This window comes from Platalea leucorodia (genome assembly GCF_965183815.1).
Source record: "Platalea leucorodia genome assembly, chromosome: 1".
Lineage (NCBI taxonomy): Eukaryota > Metazoa > Chordata > Aves > Pelecaniformes > Threskiornithidae > Platalea > Platalea leucorodia.
Window position 1 is genome coordinate 22395065 of NC_138823.1, and position 27306 is coordinate 22422370.

At 36.0% G+C, this 27306-nt stretch overlaps 1 protein-coding gene across 29 annotated transcripts in view; it reads right to left on the bottom strand.

Moving 5' to 3' along the window:
- The window catches only part of RIMS2 (regulating synaptic membrane exocytosis 2), a gene marked incomplete at both ends in the record, with an annotated part of 502005 nt that overhangs the window by 204157 nt on the left and 270542 nt on the right, over positions 1–27306 (bottom strand). For 19 of the 29 annotated variants that reach the window (XM_082312737.1, XM_082312730.1, XM_082312739.1 and 16 more), the window contains 7 exons: positions 2147–2300; positions 2867–3038; positions 5840–5970; positions 19736–19848; positions 21064–21110; positions 26115–26238; positions 27032–27127. In XM_082312737.1, coding sequence (XP_082168863.1) covers positions 2147–2300; positions 2867–3038; positions 5840–5970; positions 19736–19848; positions 21064–21110; positions 26115–26238; positions 27032–27127 — 837 coding nt within the window. Of the gene's footprint in view, positions 1–2146; positions 2301–2866; positions 3039–5839; positions 5971–14269; positions 14318–19735; positions 19849–21063; positions 21111–26114; positions 26239–27031; positions 27128–27306 lie in introns of all 29 variants that reach the window. The other 10 variants (XM_082312752.1, XM_082312733.1, XM_082312755.1 and 7 more) reach the window with 1 other exon arrangement.

Below are 27306 nucleotides of genomic sequence, written 5' to 3' on the forward strand. Positions count from 1 at the left end.
TTCAATGCCTGATTCAGGCTTGGCCAGCTTACATTGCACTACTTATGGCCTTGTCCAGTTGAGTTCTGGATATCTCCAATAGGATATTCCACCACCTCTCTGAACACCAAGAAATACTTTTACTTCCATTTCAGAGGTGTGACACCAATTAAAAAAAAAAAAAAAATGGTTTTTGACTGCTAAATGGATTCTGCTGCCATTGCAGAACTCTGACCAGATGCTAAATTTCCATTTGGATGCCTTTCCAGTCCCCAAAAAGGAGGGATTTGAATTCCAAGAGACCTTGTTCTGTACATGTAAAACTATCTGTTTAAACTGAAAATTATTTATGACACACAAGGATTCAGGAAGTGCACAGATTCCCATGACACTAGAGAAAATCCTGCTTTATGGGATCCTGATCTTATTACAAATGCAAATAGTATAATTTATTGTAGGAGTATGTCAATTCTCCAGCAATCACAGTGAATGTCTGAAACTGCTTATTTGGCTGAAGTTTTTAGAACCTCAAGTTGTCAAAGTACCGCTCCGGGAACAGTCAGGCTAAATTATCTTCATTGAAAAACAGGTCTTCTACACCAAATCTTAGTGTTTCACCAAACCAGAAGTTTTGATAAGTCCTTCCCTCTACATTTCCAGACTGGCATATAAGATTGTTCACTTGAGCACATTTAGTATTAGTATTAGTATTTAAAAAAACATACTGACTTTCAAATTTTGAGTCAGTATCAGCAAACAGATCTTTAGTCAAGTATTACTACAATCTTTTCCAAAATAAAGCAGTTACTCTTTTATTCATTCTTCATGGCAAGTATTTATTGCATAGACAGGAATTACTATAAACAAACAGGGTTTGTTTGCAGGACTTAATATTTCCTGAAAACCAGAATTTCACTAACTTTACATACAAACAGATACTGAAATGTCCAACTGGTCTGTAAAAGTAATTTTACATGGAAAATTTAACTTCCTAAAACATGTTACAAGGTGGCAGAAAACACAGAAGAAATAATTTAAAAACTTTACTTAAACAACAGTCATGATACTTGAGAAGACTGAAGAGGACTGAATTGAAACAGAACTCCTTACCTGTTAACTATCATTTCTTTCCTCCTTTTGTGGATAAGTATAATCTTACAGCTTGAAGGCTATGCACTGTAACTCTCTGTTAATGTATCTCTCTCAGAATATTATGATATGGAGCATTTTAATCCTTCTAACCATCCAGTGCACAGACACAAAAACCGTCAACTACTTGAAATACTTATATATAGGGGATTATTTAATAAAGAATCTACATAGAACATATGAAATATCCAAGCTTGTTTGCATGGCTACCCACGCATACGTTTCTGTGAGTTTGTGTGTAACATATGCACACACACACACTCACATACAATGACTGAAAAAAACCCAAAGAATTCTTAGAAATAGTTTTTGGTTTGTTGGACTGTTAATTCAGTGAAGGATAGCTTTACATCACTGACAGTACTGAGCAGTTAAACTAGAGAAACAATGAAGTATTAAGGAAACAGATTTTCACCCTTTACTGTCTTATTCTTATGTATCTGTTTTTATTAATATATTGTATATACTCTATTTTCAAAATATCTACTGATATCATCAAACTACTGTGGATCAAGTATACCAAACTCTCCAAAACAGAATTTTAAGAGAAATTCCATTTGTGAATGTAACCATGTAAAATAGTATCAAAACAAGGCAACAGGCCATGGTATTAATTTAGCTACATGTAATGTTACATACAGGTCACTTTATTTTTGAGAATTTTGAGCTAAAGGGAAAGGTACTGCACATTCGCTTTTAGTTAAACAATGAAATGATAAATATGATGTAGAAGATAGAACTTCAAGATAAAAGCAGCACATTGCAAAAGACCAAGATAATTTGCTCAAGCTCAGGGTCTGAACTATGTAGTCTCGTAAGAAAAAACTGGTGTGTTGCACAGTGTTGAATATTACCATTTGTAGCACATCAGACTCTCATCAGTAATCAGAAATGACCTAATTCATAACAGCTACAAATGAACACACAAATTCTGTCAGCTTCCCATCTACAAGAATTTAATATACTTTACACATTAATTCAAATGAACTATACACAGTGTGCAAAGCTAACAACCTACTTTGTAACCTCCGTGTGGGACTCTCGCCATGGAGTTGTCTGCGTGGCAAATATGGTGAGGGGTGGGGAAGTGGCAATGAAGAGACATCATGTGTTTGAAGTTTGTACCAGTGAGGTTCATCATCTAGTAATGCTGTCTCTAACTCAATAAGAATCTAAAAAAGAAAAAATGGTTAAAAGTAGGAAAGCATTACATAACAGAATATTTTAAAATAGGTACGTTTCTAAATTTTATTCTATTATTCTCTTATTGTTAAGGATTTTGTCTGAAGTTTTAAAAAAAATCTTTCATTTAATATGAAAGGAGTTCCTGTGCTTTTTACAACACTAAATATACCCAAAATCTTCACAAAACCTTTATTACCTTATGACAACCTTTACAACATTCAAATATTTTGTAGCAAGTTAGTCCGCAACATTCCAACATTTTGGTAAAATACAACTATGGACAATATGGATTTTAATGAACAATTCTAAAAGAAACTGAGAAAACATGTGCACGATGTTACTAAAACAGAACAAACACAGAAAGCATCTCATATCAGTACTATGTGATAAGTGCGAGATCACTATTTGTTTGCTACTAAGTGAAATAAAGACAAATACAACAATTTTTTAAAATTTTGCTTTGCTATATTTAAGAATTTTTTCAAAAATACTGTATCTAGACATGAATATGTGAGCAACTGTATTTCTATGATAACTACCAATAATTGTATACCTCTCCTAAAAATTCACTTTCTTCCTCTCGAACTCGTGCTTGGTCCCAAAGAGTAATTTCTAACATTCGTTCTCTAAACTCTCTCCGATGAACTGGAGAATAAATGAATGTCTGATTCCACTTAGGTTCCAATGTTTTCTTTACTGTTTTTGTTCTTCTTTTATTTTTATCACTGCAAAAAACAGTTAAATATTAAAAATGTTCCAAAGAAAGACCATTATACTGTAATAAGTATACCATGAAAAGTAGGAAATCTTAAATCAGCAGTACATTTTGTAGTATTATGGGCACTATAATCTATGTCAGGATTAGTACTCTATCATAAAGTTCAGCACATATATTGAGGATAATTCATAACTTCATACTAAAAACTAAAGTTAGGTGATTTCCAGTTCATGTGCCAATTCCAATTTTAAGAAGTTCCATGAAAAACAGAAATGTTCTAATAAGTTTGTTTTGGAAATAGCATTTTATAAAGCAAAATATACTTCTGTAAATGGGATTTCTATTACATTTCCACACTGGGTATAGGAAAAATCTGCATTTTGGATAAACAAGCCAGCTGGTTCACTCAAGCTTCCAGTCCTCCAGTGGCCGACTCTTACACTACAGAGCAGGAGGGAGCAGCTGGCCCACAAGAAGGAATGGTCAGGGAGCTGTGGGCAGTGCTGGGCCTTCTCTGCAGGGCTTTCCTGACTAAAGGGCTCCACAGCTGGGAAACTAGGAGCCCTGAGAATGAGTTACGTGTCTTTTTCCAGCAACACTTGAAGGAACAGTGTTCTCAAAACAGCTCCCAAAATCCTTTGGGTCACGCCAAGGAATGACCCAGGTTGAAGGTGGATCTCCACTACAAGGTTGGTCTTATGTTTCAGAGCCCAGTGGGGTCTCTGTGCAAGGCTACCATGGAACTCCTGGCTCTGGCTCCAGGGTGTTGTTGAAAACAACGTGTTTTGCAGAATATTTCTGCTTCAAAGAATTAATATTTTCTGATGGAAACAAGTTTCACTGGAAAACACCCACGCTCCTTCTACTGAGAATACTGACAACAGTTCTCATAACAATGCTTAATTTTAAACCTGCTGATTGCTGCATAATGCAGTTGTGGTACTAATTTATTGGATTTTTTAATATGGCAATGCAGATGCTGTCCATTTGCTAATACTTGCAACTGTAATATAGTTATTGTATTTCTGAAGGGTTACTTAGAAGCTGGATCAAAATATTAACTAAGAAATAATATTTTTAGACACATTGTTAAAACAAATAATGTAATTATTTCTATTATAGTAAAGATCTGTTTACCCTTGGGAAATGAAATAAGTTACATTGGACAAGCTTTTCCAATGAAATTTGTTTAATCAAAAAGAGTTCAATATCTTAATCTAATTAAACGCTTGACTTATTTAAGTGTATTTTACCTCTAGCATGTTTCCTTCTACTACACAAGAAATATATTGTTGCTTACTTAGCTTTTACCTCTAAGGAAAGGAAAATGAATTTGCACATCAGACAGAAAACACAATTCAGTAAGACAAATTGCTTATTCTTATGTAAGTGATAGAAAACACATAATAATTAAAGAAAAAGTTCTGAATACTTCACATAAATAGGCAACACTGGTATAACATAATAAAATTTAAAGTTATGTAACTTTTTGTACTTGTATACTTGAAAGTACTTAGTTAAATATTTTTCTTCTATGTATATTTAGTTCTTACAACTTACACTGTGAAGCATTCTGAACGCAGACATTTTTGGTAGCTTTATTAATCTTGAAAAAGTAGATAAGATAATTTAAGCAGACCTGATTCTCAGTTTAGCACAGCTTCAGCATCTCCAAACACACTACAGCAATTTGAATACACTAAGAAACTAGTCCAACAGTTCAGATATTGGTGAGCCCAAGACAATCCATCCAAAAACTTTTTGTCATCAGTGATACAGCAAATTGTGCAGTCACAGAAAATGTTCTTGTCAACATATGATATACAATCAAAGTGGAAAAGCAGTGTCTTCCAAAATACTAAATAGCTTTAATTCCTGCTGAAGTCAATTGATACTGGAGATAGTTAGCATCTTCCCAGTTTAGCTATTAGGAAAAGCAAAGGATGTAAAAATATAAACTGTGAAGTTACATCCTATTCTACAGATTCAGCAACCCACTGGTCAATCTTTTATATAGTGAGTCAGGTTAAATCTTTGAATTATTTGGTTGATACACTACAAAATAAAGCTAAACATGTTCCCCCACTGACACAATCTGAGGAAATACAATTTAAAAAAAAATCAACTGGGGAACATATTATGCCCTTTGTTGTTTATATACAGCAATATACAATATTCCATGTAAGTTGAAATGGCAGAAAATCATGGACTAGAAAATGAAGGAGCTATTGAGGAATAAGGGTCCCTACCACAGTTTAATTTTCACTAAATGCATGTATAATGCCAGTCCAGATTAATATCAGTCCTGCTCTTTAAGGAAAGTTTTCAAGGTGCATCTGGGAAATCTCAACTGAACCCCCTTCAGCCTTAACTCGCTTATACTGTGATGTGAAATCTATGGGTTTCAGATGCCAAACCGGTTCCTGCTTTGCTGTATAAAGGCGGGGCAAACCAAACTGCTGGACTGATCAGTCCAGAAGCCTGTGAACCTAATTTTGTAGCATTTTCTTTGCACTAGACAGGAAAAACTGTCATAGGAAATAAGGTCATTATAAAACACTAACAATATTCTTTGCAAATAACAGATACCCACACAACGATGTATGTTTAGCTTTCATTTTCTATTCCGTATTTAATAAAGTATCCAGTGTTCAAAGACACATTGCTGTTACATAGCATGTTCAATAAAGAAACTCCAAACTGTAAGATTTTTCTGTGTATGTATAACCAGTAAACTCAGCTGTGCATGCCATCTGATTATCAGAGTAATTCTTACTCAAATATTCCTTGCCTTTGTGTTCACCCTACCTTCTGTCTGGAAGAAAGTAAATTTTAACATAAGGATTCCTTGGCCTCCCATCTTCCCTTGAAGGAAGATCCTTTGCTCCCAATATTGTCACTATTAACTGATGACCAACCTTGTCATACCACAGTTTTATCTGTAAGGAGAAAATATTAATTAGTGAACTCATTTCTACAACAAAGTAGTATATTAATCCTTAAAATTAATTTTGCTTATAAGCTTCTATTTATATTGGTTACTTAAACAGTAAATATCATGTTCTACGTTGTATTTATAACAAAGCATAAAAATAAATTAATACTCTAATAGCTTCAGTATGTCCCAGGAGTTACTCTTTTTTAAAAACCCTGTACAATAAGTACATTATTTCATACTAATTGTTTTTCACATGGTTCTTTGTTAGGATTATTCTCTCTTGGCAGTGATATTGTATTACTTGCATTAGTGATGTATGGTATTCATATATATACATTTCTAAGGAGTTTATGCACAATGAATGAATGACTTTTTCATGTCCTGTTGTGCTGGAAAGACTATGGGATAAGACCACAAATATTTCAAATCTCTAAATGTTTTTCAAGATGCAAAGACTCATGCTGAAATCATATAAGCCCTCCAGAAATTGTAAGAGAGGAAGGCTCAGTAGTCCAACTCTCTTCACAGTCCAACTCAGCAACAACAAGGCAAAAACTACTATTACTCATCTGTAGAAATTAGTATTAATCAGTCTTAGACTTGGTCTGCTATCCTTTTTTACTACAGTCATTAAAAGCTGCTATTTAGCTATTTCAGTTTGAATGCTATAGCTGCAAATAACTTATTCGAGGATAGGCCTACTTTAGAGCACTCCCTGTGGAAGAAGGAAATGGTGCAGTTAGGACAAAACAAATCTTTCCAAATAGCCAGGGAGTCATTACATGGTGGTACCACTGCAGTATTATTAACTACAGCTGACAGAGGAGGCTCTCTTCATGGGGAGTTTGCCTGAGACAGAGGACAAACTAGGACATTTAAAGGAAACACTGACCCTGCCTGAACTTAAGGGAATCAAAGAGGATAATGCCCAACTCCACACCTCATCAAGCAGTGCACCTTTTGGCCTGAATATATCCTAGCTAAGGAAAACTTAACCAGGGGAAGGCGCACTTTCTGTGCAGCCCATCTCACATCATTTCAGACAGGGTCTCCATCTGCTGTCATAGCTCCTCACCTTCAGCATTTGAGTCACTTTAAGAAAGGTCTTGCAATTCTCAAGACTTTTGACCCACCAACAAGAGGCTGATTTAGCTTTCTGCCATTTCTAATATTTCAGTAAGTGAGATTACACTAAGATACACCAACTCGATCAATGGGGGCAGTGTGCTCCTTCCTTCTCCATTACTTTAGATCTTGCAACTCCTGTAGCCACCAACCAGCACTGTTTGAATGGATATTAAAAAGGGGAGGATACCTGTCCTCTTTTACCATGCTGTTGGCCCTACTACTGCCTTTATAGGTTTCTGGTGCCAACAGTTAAAGGGTTTTGTGGCTTCTAAAGCAGAAAACCATGTGAGAGAAATTATCTTTAGTATGTTAGATTCAAGAGAATTCTAGATGCTGTTCCTACATTCCTGCAAACCAAGGGGCTTTGTCAGTATTTTTTCTAAACTGAGAATTATCTGGAGCATAGGTATCTTCATCCAGCTACAGATCACAAGTAGAAAGCTTTGCACCAACTGTATGAGTCCAAAGCAAATCTTTAATGACCTCTGAAGTGCAAGTTAACTTAAATATTCTCTGACACTAAATGTATCCACCCAAAGGCTTCCTTGGGAGCCCTTGAGCAAAGGACAGACTTGGCTAACCCCACACCCCAAGGGGAGTAGCACTGAAGACAATCATCTTCTTCATCTGCTTTTTTTGGAAAAATTATCCTTGCTTAAGCAGAATGCAATATATTTGTGATCTAGACACTGTTACAAACTGTGACTGAGTGAACGTGGGGTAATCCAGACATGGGTGCCAAAAATATAAGCAGAATTATGCGTTCGTATTCAAGCTAAATATTTCTTTGCTATATTTGTTTCAGACTGGATTTTTGCAGGAAAACTTCAGCCAAAATGATTGCAGAATGACTCTAAGCAGGAAGTTAAATCGCCTGATGCCATTTCTTTGAGATGGTCTAACATCTGTGTTTTGGAATAAGAACTTGAAATTTGCATTGACTTATACCTTCTACTTTTCTCCTGATGCTGTGAAAAAAAATTTGGAAAAACTTGTACATAATGGGCATATTTTCCCTGTAATTCCCTGCAATTTGGCTTGTTACAGGAAAGGTCAGGAGGCAGACTTATGACCAGAAGGCTCTCTCTTTCCTCTGTTCACACTGCTAGCACTTCAATATACAGCAGAGGCACTTGTAACCCAAGAAGTCATTTGACTTGGATGCAAAGAGAAGAAAGGAAGAAACTGGGAATGAGACAATGGACAAAGAACCCCATGGAGGGGAGGACAGGATTGCATTCTCATGGGGTTACAAGAAGGAAGAAGGGACAAATCAGAAACTGCTTTAGAATTACTGGGAAAGTAAAGGATACAGAATGCTTCTTGGTGAAACACAGGAAGAATAGAGCCACTAATGTCAGGGACCATAGAAGAACAGAGCAGCAAAACCAAACTGAATGAGAGAAATGGAATGAGGTGAAAGAAGAACCAGTCATTCTGTAACTAGCACAAAATACGTTGCACAGAGAGACTGGGATGAAAGAAAATCTGACAAGTGAAGGCAGGAAACTGGAAAGAAAAATGAGAAACAAGGAGTTAGACTACCATACTGAACATGAGTTTGGGAATAGGACTGATCTAATTCTGATTCTCCTGTGCATAAGTATTATGACGATATTTGGATGGTATGGTATTTTCCTACAAGAACCTTGTCTTTTGTATTCACAAGGAGAGAAAGGATAGCCATTTAAGACAGCCAGGTGCAGTCCAAGAGGACTGGATTCCATCCCTTCCTCTTTCCCAGAGCTCTTGTGTATTCAGGGGTGGATCCCTTAAAACATTTCAAAAGGTATTTACAAATTGCATGTTCTTCGTTGTCTGGGAGCCCAGCATGAGACCCTGAAGCCTTTTTGCACGTGCTAATTAAAGCATTGGAATTGAAGTCTGAGGTGTGTATTATGCCTGGACAGAACCTGGTTGTCTCAGACTCTGATCATAATTTCTCAATTCTTAATCAATAAACGCAGGCCAATCCTACCACACCTCACAGAATATTACATATACTTATGTTGTGAAATAAACATGGGATAGCACATGTATAACAGAAAAGCTGATGAGGAAATTATTTTTTTCTTTTATAGCTTTGCTGAGTAGTATGCAGAAAAGATTCCTAACACCAAAAAGTGAAGAACATTTACTTATTCAATCCACAAGGTGAAAGTCCCACAAGAATGTACAGGTGTGATGCTCAGCACTGAAAGATTTAAGCAGCTGATTAACAGAGCAGAATCTACAAACCCCCCATTCAGCAGTTTTTAACACATGCAGGAATGGCACTTTTAAAAGCTTAGAACATCTAAGAAACTGCGACAATGCAATCCTGATCTAAAGGAAGGAAAGGGAAGGCTAAAATTACAACACATAAAATACACCACAGGAAAACCATGCTGGCTGATGCTAATGTGGAGGTTAACACCTGTAAAAAAACTTCTTGAATAGGACTCTGTCAACCTAGATAGTTTAGGATGTAAGCACCTAAAATTCACTTAGAAAGCTATCCAACCTGAATGCTTTCTAAAGATCTTTCCACTTAGTGTTGAAGTCCTGGAAACTTATTGGCCACACACACGCTCACAATACATTCCTTGCCTAGGTTCCTTCCCTAGGCAGATAGGCACCTAATTTTTGACTAAACTTCCGTTGTAACCTATATTCAGGCAAACAGGCATCTAAACTCTATGCATCCTGAAATTGTGAGGTGGTCTGTCATCCATAGAGTGGTGCATCTGCTGCACTCCTTGAGACAGGCTTCCAGGCAAGAATACCTGCCATGCAGAGCGCAAGAAACAAGAACTCTTCTGCTGTCAGGTAATGAAGGCAGTCATCAGGGGGAAGCAGAGATGAAGGTCTGGTCACAGCTTTGTAAGATTCTTTCTGTTTTTTAACCAATAGTGGTCTAATACAAGATCAATATACACTCTGGGTAACAGGTCTGGACTTTGCTACACTAAAATGAAGATTTCTTTGCTATCACCACACACTTAGATTCCCAGCCACACAGTATCTCAGCTTCAAACGAGACTTCATACTCCAGAGAAGAAAAGGATGTGCAACAGCTTGATGATAAAGGCTCTTTTCTGAGAGACAGATTCAATCTCTTCAGTCGAAACAGGGCTAGAACCACAAATGTCCTGTTTCTGGAATGAGTCTCCTACACATAGAACAGTATATAAAAGCCGACTGCTGGTGTCGCATTCTAAGAAGTGAGGATGCAGGTGCCTAGTATTCCTGTTTGGTCCTCTGTTGCCTCAGAAGAACATGCCTCCCTCTGGAGAACTGACTCACCCTCTGGAGTAGCCTGTTTCAAATAGAGTTAATGGGGATAGGTGTCCTTTGTTTGGGCTGGATCATTCAGTGCAGATATATGAGGTACTTAGTTCTGTCCTTCAACTGTACAAGTCTAAGCTCCTCCCCAAGGCATCTCAGACTTATTTGAAGCTAGCATAAGTTAAGTTATATAAATTAAGCACATAAGTTCAGCTTACTAGATTTCATCCATTTTCTGTTAGCTCTTATCTTAACTAGAAATTTTATTCAGAGCACTGATTGAGGTCAGAGTTCTAGAAAGGAAGTAATCATGTAATTAGGATCCATACTCTAACACATATGCATAAGGGAAATCAGTTAAGGAAATATAGCTAATATTATTATTGCCTTAACTATGCAATTCTAATGTCATTTTGCGTACAGCACATACAGGCACACCATATCTTAAGTGATAGCTTTAGATTTAAAAACAGAGAATATCTGAAGTTTTTAATTCTGTGCTACACTTTAATTCTTTATTTGTTATAGAAGGGTTGCTTCACAAATCTCATGGAAAAGAGACAAAACTTCTGCCACTGGGAGAGACCGCCTGCCCTGCAGCTTGATTTCTACCACCACAGCCTACTCGGACATCACTGGGTTTGAGAGACAGCTGGCCAGGCATTTTTGTTCTTCTGTTGTTCATTATAATTTTTCATGTAACCTACATAGCTCTTTATTAGTGTAATATTTTGAAACTGAGATACTACTTTTCTTTCTTTCTTGCATTATTCTGAAACAAGAGATACACCAGCAGGATCTGTTGTTGGGAAAAAAAAATAAAATCTCAGTTTATTTTAAAAGATGCTTACAGCAATCATTTTCTTTGGACTTAAGCTTATGTAGATGCAGAAACTGCACTGAGGTGGTAAAGTCTTCAGCATAGCTGAGGTGAGTTTCGATGTTGGTAAACATACCTCTAACAAATCCTGACTACTGAGGGTAGCTAAACCAAACTATTTTTGCTGTCTGCTTCAGTGGCTGTCTGATATGCTGGAAAAATACAAGAAAAGGTTGTCAAATTGAAGAGCTTCTAGGATATGAAGGCCAGAAAATTATGGAGGTATTTAGGTTAGGCTGCCCTAATCTAGATTTCTTTTAAAAAATTCTTTTTTAGTGGCTTCATCTTGATTTCAGTAATACCAAATAGATGCATGCCTATGTTTTTATACATGATCAAATATACTGATGTTCTATATTAAAGCAAAAAGGATGTCTGAAATTTTTGAAGTTAGAAAAAAACCCAGTGGTTTCACGGTAACTCCGGCTCAAAAGGTGGTTCCACCTAGTAAACAAGAGATACTGCATGGAAAACACAAATTTAAGAACAGATCGTTCCCTACAAAGATATCATAAAGCGTCACTCCGTAAGTTAGAAAATTGCTGGTATGCTAAACTGAATCTAAAAGTTCAGGAAATAAATATGCACTTTTCCAAGTACTGTAGGATTAGTGAAAGTTCGGAAGGGTGCGTAGTAGGGAAAAAAGAAAATTGAGTGTTTTTCTTCCCGATAAAATAATAATGATAGGTTTTAAATCATCCAGTGATAGAAGACCTAGAAAATTAATGGAATGACATGGAGGGAAGTGTGAAAGAGGAACTTGTGCCAGAACCTGGGACATTTATCACCAGGATCAGTTTCAGACTAACAAGTAAAGAAGATGCAAGCAAGAATAAAGGTGTGCATTTCCTGTTGAGAGCAATGAAACAAACAGGTATAAACAGAAATGTTTGGAGATCCTCATTCTTCGGGGAATTCTACAGACACAGCTATACCACAGCCCACAATGTAATGCATACTTCCTGACAACCGTAAGCCACAGCTCAGAGCTCTGAGCTAGCTAATTTCTCATGCCAAAAAGTAACCAGAATTCTGCTGGACTGCTTCTAATACCCTTGTTTAAAGATCACTGGAGAATTTCTGTTCTCTGCAGCCTGCATTAGAAACATATCTTATATTAATCCATTTAAAACTATCTACCATCCCTACTAAAAGTGGTCAGATGGGGGACTTTTTGTTTCAGTCTAGTTGTAAAGATGTTGCCAAGGTCATAAGTTTGAGTTCTTCAGGAATTCTTGTCACAAACATTGTGTTTAGCTTTGACTGTTACTGAGCTCTGCAAAAAACTGTTAAGAGAGGTCCACACTGACTGCACATTGTGCAGAAACAAAACTGGGGCTAAAGACTAAAGATAATTCTTATCTACAATATCAAAAATAATCCAACCAGAGGTGAGACAGTAAGCCTCATACACTTTCACCTCTTGCTGGATATTCACTATTAAGCATTTTTTTATTGTTTTATTTTCTTAAATGACTACCATAATCATTTGGTCAAAATAATTTATTTTCATTAGAGGATATTATTCTATGTAGAACTAGCAATTTTTATGTCTTTTTCTTTATTTTATATAATGTGATTAAAATAAGGAACCACTGCGTGTTACTTCTACATTACAGTATTTCATGAAACATGCAGGTTTCAGGCAGATGTTTCCTTTTTAAATTGAACAATCAATTCTCATATCATTTCTTAATTTATTTTGCACATATCTAAAAAGAAAATAAATATTAAAAGACTGCTTATGTCATATACAATATTTACCTTTATGAACTACTTAAAAGCTTGTGATTGAATTTGTACCCCTCTTTGATTTCATTACCATGAGCAGAAGCCAACTTTCTTAATTGTGCTAAAGATGCTTAAAATTTTTAATACAAAGCCAGTTTATGTCAGGAACACATAATAATATGTTAACCTAAGCCAATACTATCAAGACATTACTTTTTTAATCTCAATTTTTTTCTTAGATTTTTTTATTTTGAATTTACATTTAAGCAGTTTTAAGGATTACTTTTGGGAAATAATATATTGTGAAAAAAATTGTACTTTATCAAATATGAGCCATAACCAAACTATTTGCTACAGTCTTATTTAGAATTATATAGATATATATTTTTATGATCTTTTTTCCATTTCAATATGAAATTTAGTCATCTCATTCTGATCATTTAGATCATCCTTTACATTTTTCCTTGAACAATTGATCAAACAAGAGAAACATTTATACAGCTCCCACACAAAAGATTAACATCTCCATAAAGGTATTTCATAAGAAAACCAGATAATATTCTATTTACAAAAAACTGAAAAACATGCAGCAAAGCAAGATAAGCATTGTAACGTATTAGTAAAACCTACTTTTGTGTTAATCTACAATACCTTAGGAGTTTCCTAATGAAAAAAGGCAAACAACTTGTACCTAGAAAGAATACCAAAGCTAAATAAATTCAGTAACATAATGAGAGAATTCATTTTTATTTAAATAGAGTTTTGTTTATTTTGACGTACTTTTAAAATGCAAGAACCAAGTTTCATACACAAGAAATTTGTTTCTTTAAACAAGGTACAAATTTTTTGCCTGCCTTCCACTCAAGGCATTACTATTACTTGGAAAATGCAAAAAAGGATGCGTTAAGTAATGGTAATGAAGGATTTAAAGAGACATTCATCTTTATATAATGACTTCAAGCACAAAATTATTTATTGCTTGAACAGTACACACATTTTGTATGTGGGATGCATAGCCATCATCACTATTGAAACCTGTATGAGTTTAATATTGGGTAAACAGCAAACAAACACTAGTTGTCTCTTTAAATTTTAATTTAATATTTTAACCTCCATGCAGAATTTTACAAGCTGCTCACAAGATGACATGAAACTTGTTAATATGGTTTAAAGAAACACACTAAAAATATGGGAAAACGGACTATAATGTAACGTTTTCCTACTATGCATTTTCCATAACAAACAAAAGAAAAAACCACAACTTTAGTTTCTGTCAGGCAGACGAAGTCTTTACCTGAACCCTAGGAACAAAAGGCGTTGTTCTTCTACTAAGGCTTTGGCTCTGGTAAGCAAAATTAAAGAAAAAGCAATAAAACAAAACCAAAAAGGACAACACGCTGGAAACTAAAAGACCAAAAGTAAAAACAAAGACACACAACTATTACTTTAAACACAGCTTTACACCAATGACATATTTATCTAACACAAGGTATTTTAATGCAATGCATAAATCAAATCTGCAAATCTGTTACCAAATCCTGTCAAAACCCTGTGATGGAAATTCTGGCCTTAGGGAAGTCAGCAGGAGTTTTGCCACTGATTCCCCAGGAGCAAGGATTTCGCTTTACAGGTCTACAGATAACATTTACAAGAGATTTAGAAATAGCATTAAGAAAAGGAGCAGGTCAGCAAAGTGTGATTTAAAAGTGGGGCAGGAAACATAAGTTCAGCTTGATCATCTCTTTCAGGAAGATTGTAGATGCATATTTGGAGACAGAAACAAGTACAGTTCACGCGCTGACACCTTTGGTTGCTTTCTAGAATAAAGCAAGTAAAGTAAAAGGTTTTCTCTTTTCTGCAACTTGAAGAGGTATTTCTATAAAAAGCCCTCCTAAATACTTTAAAAACAATTAAAAGAAAGTTAGCGCTATCTGGTATTAGCATTACGTGGGGGAAAGTACAATCGATGTATTACAATTCTCTAGCAATCATGACAGAAATGACATATGGTATATACAGAAAACCCCTGCGTGAAATGGGATCTAGAGCATTTAGCAAACTTAGTAGTTGCACTGCACACATAGATGCATTTATAACTCTTATTTTTGTGATGTAACACTTCAGACCACATACAGCCTTGTGGCTTCCTGTGGCTACATCAAGACTACATCAGTACAGGCAACACTCCTAGGTTCCTGGACTAGCTACAAACTCCAACCAACCACTCTCCATCTTCAGCTTAGGGCAACGGCTAATGGAGCGGCACAGAAAGGGTACCGAGTATGGGGAATGGGCAGGAACAGGAGCACATGTTGATACCTCGGACGGCCAGTGAGTGGGGGAACAGGAGCATGAGAGCAGGTCACAACCACCACGGTAATCTGACAAACCTGAATCTCCTTTACCTCCCTGCTTGGTTTTCCTGAGATTATGGATCTATTTCGAAGTGATAGAAAGAAGCTACTACTAAATATTCACTTCCATAAGAAATGTACCCAAAGTATGGAGATAGGCAGTGTGATGATGGTTCTGCCACCATCCTTGCTTACTTGGCATGCACAGATGCTGGAGAAATCTGTTCTGTGAAATGTGTGAAGTAATCTGTTCTCACACCAAAGCAAGGGGATACATCGGAAAATCTGACAGTCTGGATCACGGGTTTTGTCTGATGCGCCCCTGTGCTCTGCGAGGTGCAGCAGCTGCACACTGCCCCCACCCTGCACAGGCAGTACTGCACAGCCCAATGCACGGGTGCCAGAATGTGACCTACTCACGTACAATAAAAGTAGATCTTCAGCTTGCTTCTGTCCCATAGCACAAGAAAAATACAGATATTCCAGAATATCACAATCCTAAAAGGGACAGACTATCTCCCACCATGCACCAAGTACCCCCACCTGCCATATTCTGCCTTGGAAAACGGAGGGCAATAAGCACATTGTGTGCACTACCTAGAACTTTCCAGGTTTTGATGTTAGACCAACAGCAATTTACTTGGATAGAGGTAGAAAGGGGAGAAAAGAAAGGGGAAAAGGAAAAGGGGAAAGGGGGAAGGGAAGCGTGTCTCATACTTGACCTCAACCCCCCAATATGATGACATACTATGTCCTTCACAATGTACAATGTCCACTTTCTAATATGCTACAGATATTACAACTATGATTGATATACCTGTATTTTTATTGCTTTATAAACTGAATATGTGTGGAAAATCTATAGGAGTGGTTCAGCTGTACAAGGAAATAGATTAATTTTATAAATTAACATCCCTTTTCTCTTAGAATTTCCACCAGTACAAAAATGAAATACTGTCATTTTATAGCTGTATCCATTTACACGGTCTTCTAGTCATGTTATCAGTCTCTAAACCTAACTATTGCAAAAGCATTCCAAGTTATACTTTTCATGCAGTATTGAAAAAGTAGCCAGAATGCAGCAATGAAGCAAAAAGCACCAACACACAAAGAATGCTGACTTTTTCAAAGTTATATTAAAGGAAAACCAAATCAGTGAAAAACCACAGAAACAGGAACCAGACAAAGCAAATAATAATAAAACAATAATTGCAATAACAGTCAGATACTCCCCTGAAAGAACAATGTGGATCAAAAATGCCATAAAATAAACTGCACAGAATACAGATAAATTATTTCTATACCTTAGTAAATTATAACACACAATAGTTTACTGTAGCTGCACATAATTTGTTCAATTAAATATGTATTTGGGCAGAATAATTATTAATGGAAAGATTTCCTAGCTATGTCATCTGGTTTGCTTCATGGGAAATCCTATTATCCAGCTCTGGAGTGTCACTGTAACCTCAGGAGAAAAAAAAGAGGTACACAGACCAATGCCAATACAGAGGAATATATGGAAGACTGAACAGACAGAGAAAGACATCCCTGAATAACAGACAGGCATCACTGCAGCTAAACTGGCTAAAACCGTACTGAACATAAAGAAATACATTCCAAAACACTATTAATACAAAAACCCTTGAAGGATCTGTAGCACTGTCTGAATAAGGATGATTATATACTAGTAATTATTCAAATACTTCAGACCTCCATCTGAACTGTAGGTTATCACCACTTCTGCCCACAACTCTTGTATTTCACAGCCTATTAACAACAGCTGCCCTAACAACAGCCCGTCAGGACTATGTGGTATTGTCCAAAAGTACAGAAAATACAGAAACCACTTCTAAAATCTTGCCTAACATCCTTTCCCTCAGATTCAGCACACCCGTCTGAATTCAGCTACCATCGCCCAGAATGTCAACTGGCCCTCCACTTCCACAAAGAACAGCATCCTCTCCTCATCTACTGCCAGGGCTCTGCAGTTATTCTCCTGCCTAGGCACTCACCATAAAGAGCACATTCCCAATTACATTTAGAATTTAGTATTTCCTTCCATTTCCATCTTACTCAGCTATTTGGAATGAATGAGTGTTCCATCAACTGATCTGTCAGAAAAGAGCTGACTAAAAATACAAAAAAAACCCAAAATACTGAAGCTCGTCCATTTTGTAGTGTTCAAATTAAAATTTTTTTGGAACTTGAGGATATTTTTAAAATTCAGTTTTTCCCTATTCCTTCACCTTTGCTAAAGGTCCAAAATTAGAAAATCTCATAGTTCATTCTAATTTTTCAAAACATCTCCAACTCTACAAAGAGTTGTTTCTTTCACTAACTCTTTCAGAGTTTCAAAACTTTTTAAAGTTATAAAATGATAAACCAAAAAAAAAAAAAAAAAAAGTGAGGGAAAAACTATTCATTGCTCTACCTTCAAGACACATAAACCTCCAAATTCGAAAAGTCAAAAAAATCATTATTTATTCCAAACTAACTTAAAATATCAGATAAGAAAGAAACTACAGATATCTACTGTTTTGAAAAACCTGTTCCTGTAGAATACTTCAATTCACTTAATCTTTTCCTAAAAATGTATTTTAGTCTACACATTTCAATGTGCCCAGTTAGGTGCCCCATTGCTATCTATCCACACCATCTTCAGACATTGTAACAGCCACCCTTCCTCACAAAGCAAAAGGTTTAGTACTAGCCTCCCAAAGCCTTGAGCCAACAGCAGCAAGAGCTGGGTTGTGCCATTAACATGAAATACAGCTATTTCCAACTTTTCTTTAGCTGGTGAGTTAAGATAAGTGTCCAAATTTTCAAACTGTCTAGTAATGTTAGGTGTCTACATTGAGATAGTGGGGCTTTAATTTAGAGAGTTACTGAGCATTTCTGACCACTGTCAGTCAACTGAAGCTGTGTGTTCTCGGATGTCAGCTGCTCTCAGAGGGAGACAAGGATATTGTGCAGTAGGGAGCATTATATATAATTGCAAACAGTACATAAGGGAGTACAAAGAGGACAAACACAGGAAAGATCTTTAAATGCTTCCTAGCATTGGTTGGATTCCTTAGATGTCAGTTCTGTGCGGTTCCTATTTGGATCATCATTCCGCAGTGTCTGTGCATTGGATGTCTGAGCAGCTAACTTGATCTTGAATTTCATGCTGGGAGCTAGGAACCAAAACTTTTTGACAGCCTAATCTTTTATGAAATTTAGCCAAAAGAGATTTCTTTCCCCCTTTTTTCCACTGTCAACAATTTTTGCTCTCTTGTAAAACTAAATTGGTATTTAGAAACCTCGGTCTGTGTATTTTGACAGTTCATGTTCATGTTCCCTTGTCATTGTATTTTGTGCAAAGCATTCTGCACTCTGCAGTCAAGATTTGCAGTTTTCCATTTATCCAAAGGATTGAGTCTTTCAAAGTAGTTATGTATGACAGTTATAGAAAATTAAAAATTATATATTGTAGATGGCTGGTCTGATGAGCAAAACAAATAATGTCTCATGCATTGCAAAATGGAGCCAACATGGCTGCTGAACAGACAGAAAAATATTTCTTCCTCTCCTCTATCAATACCATAAACCATTTCTGTGAGACCTATAAACAGTCTCCTTAGATTTTATGCATATTTTTATGGCACACTCATTATCTTAACGTATACAACTTGGAAGAAATACGAATGTGACATTTTTAAACTTGTTTAACACCAGTTTTGCACTGCTTCTATTCCATTTTCCTCTCCTATTCAACGTGTACCAGGCCATAACTGAGCACTTTTGAAAAATCACACTTTGGAGTTGTAAATGACACAGAAAGGCATACAAAACCCAAGTTCTTTGGTTTAGTACAAAAAATTACCCTTTTAAAGAAAACATTCATGTAATGAACTTTGTTCTCAATGAGAGTGAAGAACAAAAGTGAATAACACTAGTACAAAGAATACATTAGTAAACAATCAAAGGGATATCTGGGGAAAGGTATATATGAAAGCTAGTGCATAAGAAATAAGCAATATTAATGTTTAAACACATAGGTAATAAAAGCTACCAACTGTTCATGTAAGTGTTACAGCTGAAAAAGTGTATACGTTCAACAGCACAAACATAACCGGAGGCCTAGATTAGGCCTTTCTGAAAATTTGACTCTACCAGTCTAGCTTACTAGATAAATATACATGTATATATACCTCTAATTCAACATATATAAAATTTCTAAAAGCTAATAAAAACGAATGTCCTTATGAAACTATGGCTCTGCTTAAACTGATATATATAGCATTAACCAAAAAACGTAGTTAGTTTAACAAAAAATTTGTGTCAGAGGTAGCTTGCACTCTGCAGTGAGTTGTACATGCTGCAAAAAGCACAACTTTAATATTAATGAAATGTTTACATACTGAAAGTTGTCCAGACAAGAACTGTGGAACATCCCTTAACATGCCAGGACTCATAGGAGAAGTCACTGAAATAGAAGGTCGGTCCATTTTTTGAGATTCAAATGAACTAGAACCTGTAATTATAAATAAAAATATTTTATAAATAGCAGCACTTATGCATTTTTCACAATGTTCTTTAAAGAAAAATTATAGAATATAACCAAACATACAATAAAGTTGTGGTAAGTATCACTTTTTTATATATTTAAAATTACCAAATAATGAAACTCAATCTTTTGGTGCTCAGACGCAATCAAAAGCTTTCCAAGTTTATTATAGCTGCCAAATGTCATCTGAAGCATATAGAATGAAAAACAGTTTATTCAGATAATTCTGACTGTAATTATGTCAGTAAGTTGAAGGCCCAAAATTCCTAAATAGTAAAGTTATTTTTTCCTTTGACCACTTTACTGTGGTCAAAGGAATTCAGTCTTCTGAAGGGCACTTATTATCTTGTACAATGAGACTAATTTTTAATTAGATTTTTATAAAAACATCAAGATGTATGCAATGTGTTTTGTGCATTTTATTTCAAATCTACAAGGTCTGCAAACTGTCACAGGACAAGTTTTGACATATAAAACATAGAATAAAAGTAAGGTATTTTTATAAATACAAAAGACATAGCACATCTCACAAAACAAAATGGATTTTATTTTAAGACTTGGCTGATCAGTGAAAAGTTATTGGAGGAGTTTTTCATATTATTATAATCAAGTTTATGCCACTGCATTTATTCATGGCTTTTATTATAAAAGATTTCTGAAACAATGATAAAAAATAACTCCAGGCTGAAATCCATCTTATCAGATCTAAGCCAAAGAACAAGCTATTTTTCCCCACATGAAATACTGGTGTCGCCGATTTAAAGAGTACTGAATGGCTCTAATAAAGTAGAAGTATACTAATTTCAAAGTAGCTATCTCTCAGGTTGTAAATAAAGAACATTTCATCCCCATTTTTAGTTTATTAGGTTCAATTGAAATGCAAAATAACAAACCAGGAAATTAAAAATTACTATTAATGTTGTATATTAGTCAGAATTATGCTTTTCTTTTCCATCAAAATAGCCCAAGCTTATAACCAAATGTCAAGCCTAAATCAAAATATCCTGACTTCTGACAGTTTATTATTAAACAAAGGTAGATAGATAATACAGTAAGATGACATATTGAGACAAATACAGACAAAGAGACGAGAGCTATACTGACTGTAGATGACATTTTTCAATCTATTTGTGCTTACATAAAAGAGAGAGAAGATTTTCCTACCCCACAATTGAAACTTACTGGACTCCAGCTGTGCATGTGTGCTGTCAGGTATTCTGGGAATGTCCCTGAAATCAGGAAAAGTAAGACAGGCTGATCCTTTATCTAACAAGCATATTCAAATTTCAGTTATGCTACAACACTTCTCAAACCACCATACCTCAGGAAAGGTGTATGATCTACTGGCTGTCTTCAGCCACAGGGAAGATTTATCTTTTAACCAATATAAATAATTTCAGTGACAAATTAAAGCCTACCGAAGAAGTGGTTTGGTGAACGCAGGAGAGAGGCTGCACAGTCACAAATAAAATAATTCAGTCAATACAAAAAGAGAACAATCTGAGAGTTAATGCTAGACTAAAACTGTGAGTAGCAGACTTTATTATGACATTATACATTAATTAAATTTATTGGACCCTCACTCAAACATACTAGACTGCCAATAATGTCTATCCCAATATGTCCTTTACTGTCCTTGAACCCCAAATTTGGACTATCTTACCTTTTCCGTGACTAAATAAGATGAGCAATTTCATTTGGCAAAATTGTATACTTGCATATACATGCGATGGTGCATCACCTGTATTAAATTGTGTCTACAGCTATGTAATTTTAAAGCACTCAGACGCAATGACTAAGTAACTCATTACGCCCACCCGCCCCCCTAAAGGAACATATTCTTCCTATGGGGGCAAACATTACTGTATGCTAATAAAAACTATCAATATGCTAATAAATCATTTTGGAGGTATTGGAGCAAAACCAAGCAAGATGAAGAGCTTCAGCACTGAGTCACAGCAAGAACAATATTTAAAATCATGATGTGCGTTTCAGTGCAGTTGGTTCCTTCAAGGCTGCGTTGGGTGTCGGTGCCCAGGCGCTGGCAGCGGGGGCTGCAGGGGCGGCCTCCGTGAGGAGAGGCCGGGGCTGCCCCGTGCCGGACACAGCCGGTGCCAGCCGGCTCCAGCCAGCTCCAATGGACCCACCGCAGGGCACAGCTGAGCCCATCGGCCAAGGTGGTGGCGCCTCTGTGACAACATATTTAAGAAAGGATAAAAAAAAAGCTGTGCAGCAGCTGTGAGAGAGAAGAGTGAGGAAAAAAACATGGGAGAAGCATCCCTGCAGACACCAAGGTCAGAGAAGAAGGAGGGGGAGGAGGACTGACCGCAACCGCCATTCCCCATCCCCCGCTCAGCGGGGGGGGGGGGGGCGGGTAGAAGAGTCAGGAACAAAGGAGTGAAGCTGAGCCTGGGAAGAAGGGAGGTGGGGGAAGGTGGTTTTAGTTTTGGGATTACTTCCCATTATCCTATTCTGTTATTAATTCCTAATAAATTAAATTAATCTTCCCCAAGTCGAGTCTGTTTTGCTCAGGAGGGTAATTGCTGAGTGATCTCCCCATCCTTATCTTGACCCCTGAGCTTTTCTGTCTTATTTTCTCCCCTGCTGAGGAGGGGGAGGGAGAGAGCGGCTGGGTGGGCATCTGGCAGCCAGCCAAGGTCAACCCACCAGAAAGGTATGTGAAAAAGAAGGGAAAGTTTAAAATGCTTTCAGTGATATCTACTGTCTCATACAATGAAAAAAAGAGCCTGTACTATATATAAATAAAACTTATCTAGTTCCTTTTTGGTATACAGTTTCCAAACTGTTTCCAAGACTCACTAGAAAGATGGCTTTACTAAGCAGATTGAGGAATCTTTCCAAGTGAATTAGTGCACAATACCCAATAATTCAAGTTAATCAGAACGCATGCAACTGCTGTAACTGCCCACTGTAGACAAGAAAAAAATCACCATCTCTGTTGTTAGTAAGCAAACTTGCCAGAAGCTTACAAGGGCTATTGAAGAAGTAAATATTTAAGTTTGCATATTTGATATCTGTAGAATTTATAAAGCGACCCAATAGTCATCTATTACTTTACTCAGAAATACACTCCTGAACCTAACCTGTAATTTTAAAAAAGTATTTCTGTCGTATCAGTTTCAGAAGAAAACCTTGAAAACATGTATCATTCTCAACAGTTTGAATATGAGTTTTCTATAGATAGCCAAAATAATAAACTTGAAAGCTTTGAACGCTATCCTAAAGCATACAGATCCCAGTATTTCACAGTAATGTGAATGGTACTTCTTACAAGGAACTCTGAGATAAACAGATGTGGGAGAAGCAAAAGTACTTTAGGCACCACTTTACATTTTAAGATATGTTCCATTGCAAGCAGATTGCATAGAATAATTAATAAAACACAATGCATCATTCCTTCCAAATTCAAAACCATAGTAACTATGAAAATAACATGCATTTTAAAATAACTATTTCTGAGAATTAGAAAGCAGAAAATAGATAAGTTCTTGTGTATAAGAGATACCCAGCTCACATAGACTATCAACTTGGCCATCAATTTTTATTTTAACATAGAAAAAGGGATAAATTGCATGCCAAAATGGTATGACCTTTTTTTTTAAAGGAGCTTTGCATTTTGTCTTCCTTTATCAGCTTAGCTTGCCATCTTCAGTTTTCATATTAGTCAGCCCATAATAAAATGAAGAAGAACTAACAATAATGTTTACTGGAATTTGGTTTTGTATCCAGAATATCAGGATATGACAACACGTTCTCTTTCTCAACTAAGTTAATTGCTAGTAACTGTCTGAAGATTTCTGGCATGAATTAGTGCATTGCTGTGAGACCATCAAGAGACTCTCTTTACAAGTAATAGGATACACTTCAATGCAAAAGTGAAACCCTTCAAGTGGGCATCAATTTTTCTAATCCAAATAATTATCACTTCAGACATTTGGTAAATCTGAACTTTTAATGATTTTAAATACATTGAAACTTGATTCCCTGGGGCAAAACACAGACCTATTGCATTATGATTCCTTGGGCAAGTATAAGATCAATTTCTGTAGTCCATTTGATTATGACCAGAAATCTCCTAAACTGAGAAGATAATACAATATTTCCAGTTCATCAGCTCAAATCTCATGAAAAACATTTCTGAAGTTATATTTTTAATATCAAAATCCAAAGAGTTACATACACCTAACCAGAATCTAAAGCCTTACCAACTTGCAGAAAGTATTCATCACTGAGACTTCAGTTATAAACCCATTTAGATTAGTAACTGGAGTTTTGGAGGCGAAAACTCTCTTTTACATCTACTGCAAAGAGACACTGGGAATCAAGTACACAGAACACCTTTTTTAGCCCTGATCTGGCTCAGTTCTTCAGACTACATGGCAAGCAGTTAATGCTGAAGAAAGCATCTTGAGAGCCCACATCACTTTCTTTAAGGAATTATATATGAGCTGCTCTAGTGACAGCAAGTGGAGCACATGGTAACATAACAGAAGACATGATGATAAGGAAGGTAAACAACAGACAATATAGAAGCACAGGAAAGAATACAGGAGGTGTCACACAATGAAGAGAATGCAGAAAGAGAAAAAAAAATCAAATGTTTTCAAGATGTGAGCAGTTCCTTGAAACTTTTGCTATAAACTTCTGTTTGAGACAAACTATGAAAGATCTTACGCCTGTATGAAAGGAATTTGAAACCTCCTTTTCTGAGACAATATTCTTCTAGCAATGTAGTCTGTCATTTAACATTACTATTATACCTACAACTCCCAAGTTATGCAAAGGTTTTTAGGGATAAGACAGATGATACAGCCTTTACCCCAAAGGGACTGCGATTCAGTATGTATGTAGGAGACAACTTCTCATCTCACTGACAAAGTAAAGCAGTTTCTGTTATTATCAAGTTCATTTAAAATTGTCAAACCAAATTAAGTTCCTACACATTAAGTTCCTGATGTGTCAAACACATTAAGCTCCTATTATAGCTGAACCCGTAACAAATTATCCTCACTGAAATTCCATCCTCAGATTATAAGGTTCTAGATTTTTTTTTAGTACTTCTTATTTTTCAGTTGTTGTTTTACCCATGCTTTCTCGTATGAAGGTAAGATAATTGTGTGCATCTTATACAAAATAAAGGGATAAATATATTTATTAATTATAATTAATTATAATTATTGTAATATAATTATAATTAACTATAGAACAGCCCAGGTTGGAAGGAATCTTGAAAGACCTAGCACCCTGTCCAGTTGTGTCATATACGTCATAATAAATTCTGTTGGGGAAAAGAGAAAATTCTTAACAACTGTAAGCATCTTCAAATTCAGAGATAAGCATCCCCCTCTTCACAGCCCTGGTGTGATCAGCTATGGAACTTCCAATGGAGAAGTAAAAAAAGGATGGATGTGACTGTAGGCTGTAGGAACTTGGAAGAAAAAGAACAGATGAAGAAGGGGAAGTATTCACAGTCTAATATAACAAAGCAACTAGAAATGTCCTGTTGCTCTGCAAGAAAAATTTAAGTTTAGATATTGAGAGGTAGGTCTCAAAGTCAAGAAAACTGGGCAATGTAAAGCACCAAAGAAAAAGTGACACACAGTTTAGACAAACACTAGTGCTAGCTATTCATTCAGATATGTTCTGTATTAGATAATAAGCAATAATTTAATAGATTTCATAGATGAAGATGATGAAAATGTGAATTAAAGAATTTACAAAGCATATTGATTATGCCATTAGCATACTGTATCTTGGGCAAAATTCTACATTGCAGATTCTCAGTAAACAGAGTTCATCATCAGTTCATAGACCAAATACAAATATATAATTTTATATCTTATATATAGAAATGGGAGTGGAAAAATAAAAATCAAGTTATTAATCAAGAATTGCAACAATAAAGAGTATAACCACAGTCTCAGGACCAATATAGGCTGGATCACCAACTAAACAACCACAGAAGTCAACCTATTTTTGACCATATTAACAGACAATGCCTGGGAGTTTCTCAGAGAATACAGGATTTCACACCAGCTCTTTCTACTTACTGGCATGATCTGTCATTCTAGCTATGCTTTTGGTTTACAGAATTTTGCATACAGTTTTACTGTTTGCAATGTTTATGAATCTGTTCGATATGTTCTGCCCTAAAAGTAAAATTTAGTAACATTTTTATCATATTTAATACAAAAATTTATGAAATTACTTACCCTATTGGTCTTGAAACAACAAGCTCCACTTGTGGCTCAGGTTTGGATTCTAAAATGATGTTATACACCTCCTCAAAGGTGGCTCCTTGTAGTAGCCTTCCGTTCCATTCTAATACTTCATCACCTATAATTTCAGTAATAACACTCTGCTTAGGATGTCTGCTGTGAACTGTACTTACAATGACAATTTAAGCCCTTCTGTCACTTTACTGAATTGTGAAACCTGTGTTATAGAACAAGTTTGGGGTCCTTCATACAGGAAAGTCCTGACTATTAAAGGTTTTCTGCAGCTCAGCTTCAAATATGTAAAGTTCAGTACTATCATCAGTAGGACCCCTATTGAATTAGATATAGCTCAACTCGCTTTGGCAGCTGTGGCTTAAAAGAAACCCCAACATGCTCTTTAGAAAATGCAGATCTTCTTTAAAAGAGCATATCTCATCAACTTACTGTTTTGAAGATCCCTTTACCTCTACAAGTTTAGTATTTAAGGTTCAGATAGTTCTAACGTTAACAGTTTGTATTTCTTGCACATTCTCCAATCTAGCAATCCATGGTTTGCACGCGGGCCTAGAAGCAGTTTCTTAGCCAAGCCGGTTCTGTTGGCACATTTGAAATAGCGGTTTGCTCTGAATAAAATGTACACCACAAGACAACTGGGCAGGACATCAGTGGAATATTATTTTGAGTTAAAAATGTGAATAAAAATGTTAAAATATGATTTTTAACAACACAAGAATTTATGTATTTCACAAAAGCAGTTATGTCAATAAACTAGTAACTCAATGTCAGGTTGAATTCTGCAGTAGTTCATCACACCTATTTAACATAATTTCACATCTAATTAAACTTGCTCACTTGTTATCACCTTTAGAAAAGCAACTCAGCAGTATATTATAGATATAGTAGATACATACCTGGTCTAAGATGCCCCACTGTATCAGCTAAGCTTCCTTTTTTAACTTTGGTGATAAATGCGCAGAGTCGACCTGATTCAGTCATCTTTCCTCCTACTACCTGTTTCAAAGAGGAAGTATTTTCATAGAATGAAAATTACTTTAAATGACTTAAATGTTCTGGCAACAGAAAGAAGAATTCAATTATTTTCTTGGTTTTCAGGCAGCCCAGGTAAGACAGATGCACTTTAAAAAAAACACTACAGAATTTTGGCTATGACAGATTATGTTTGTAC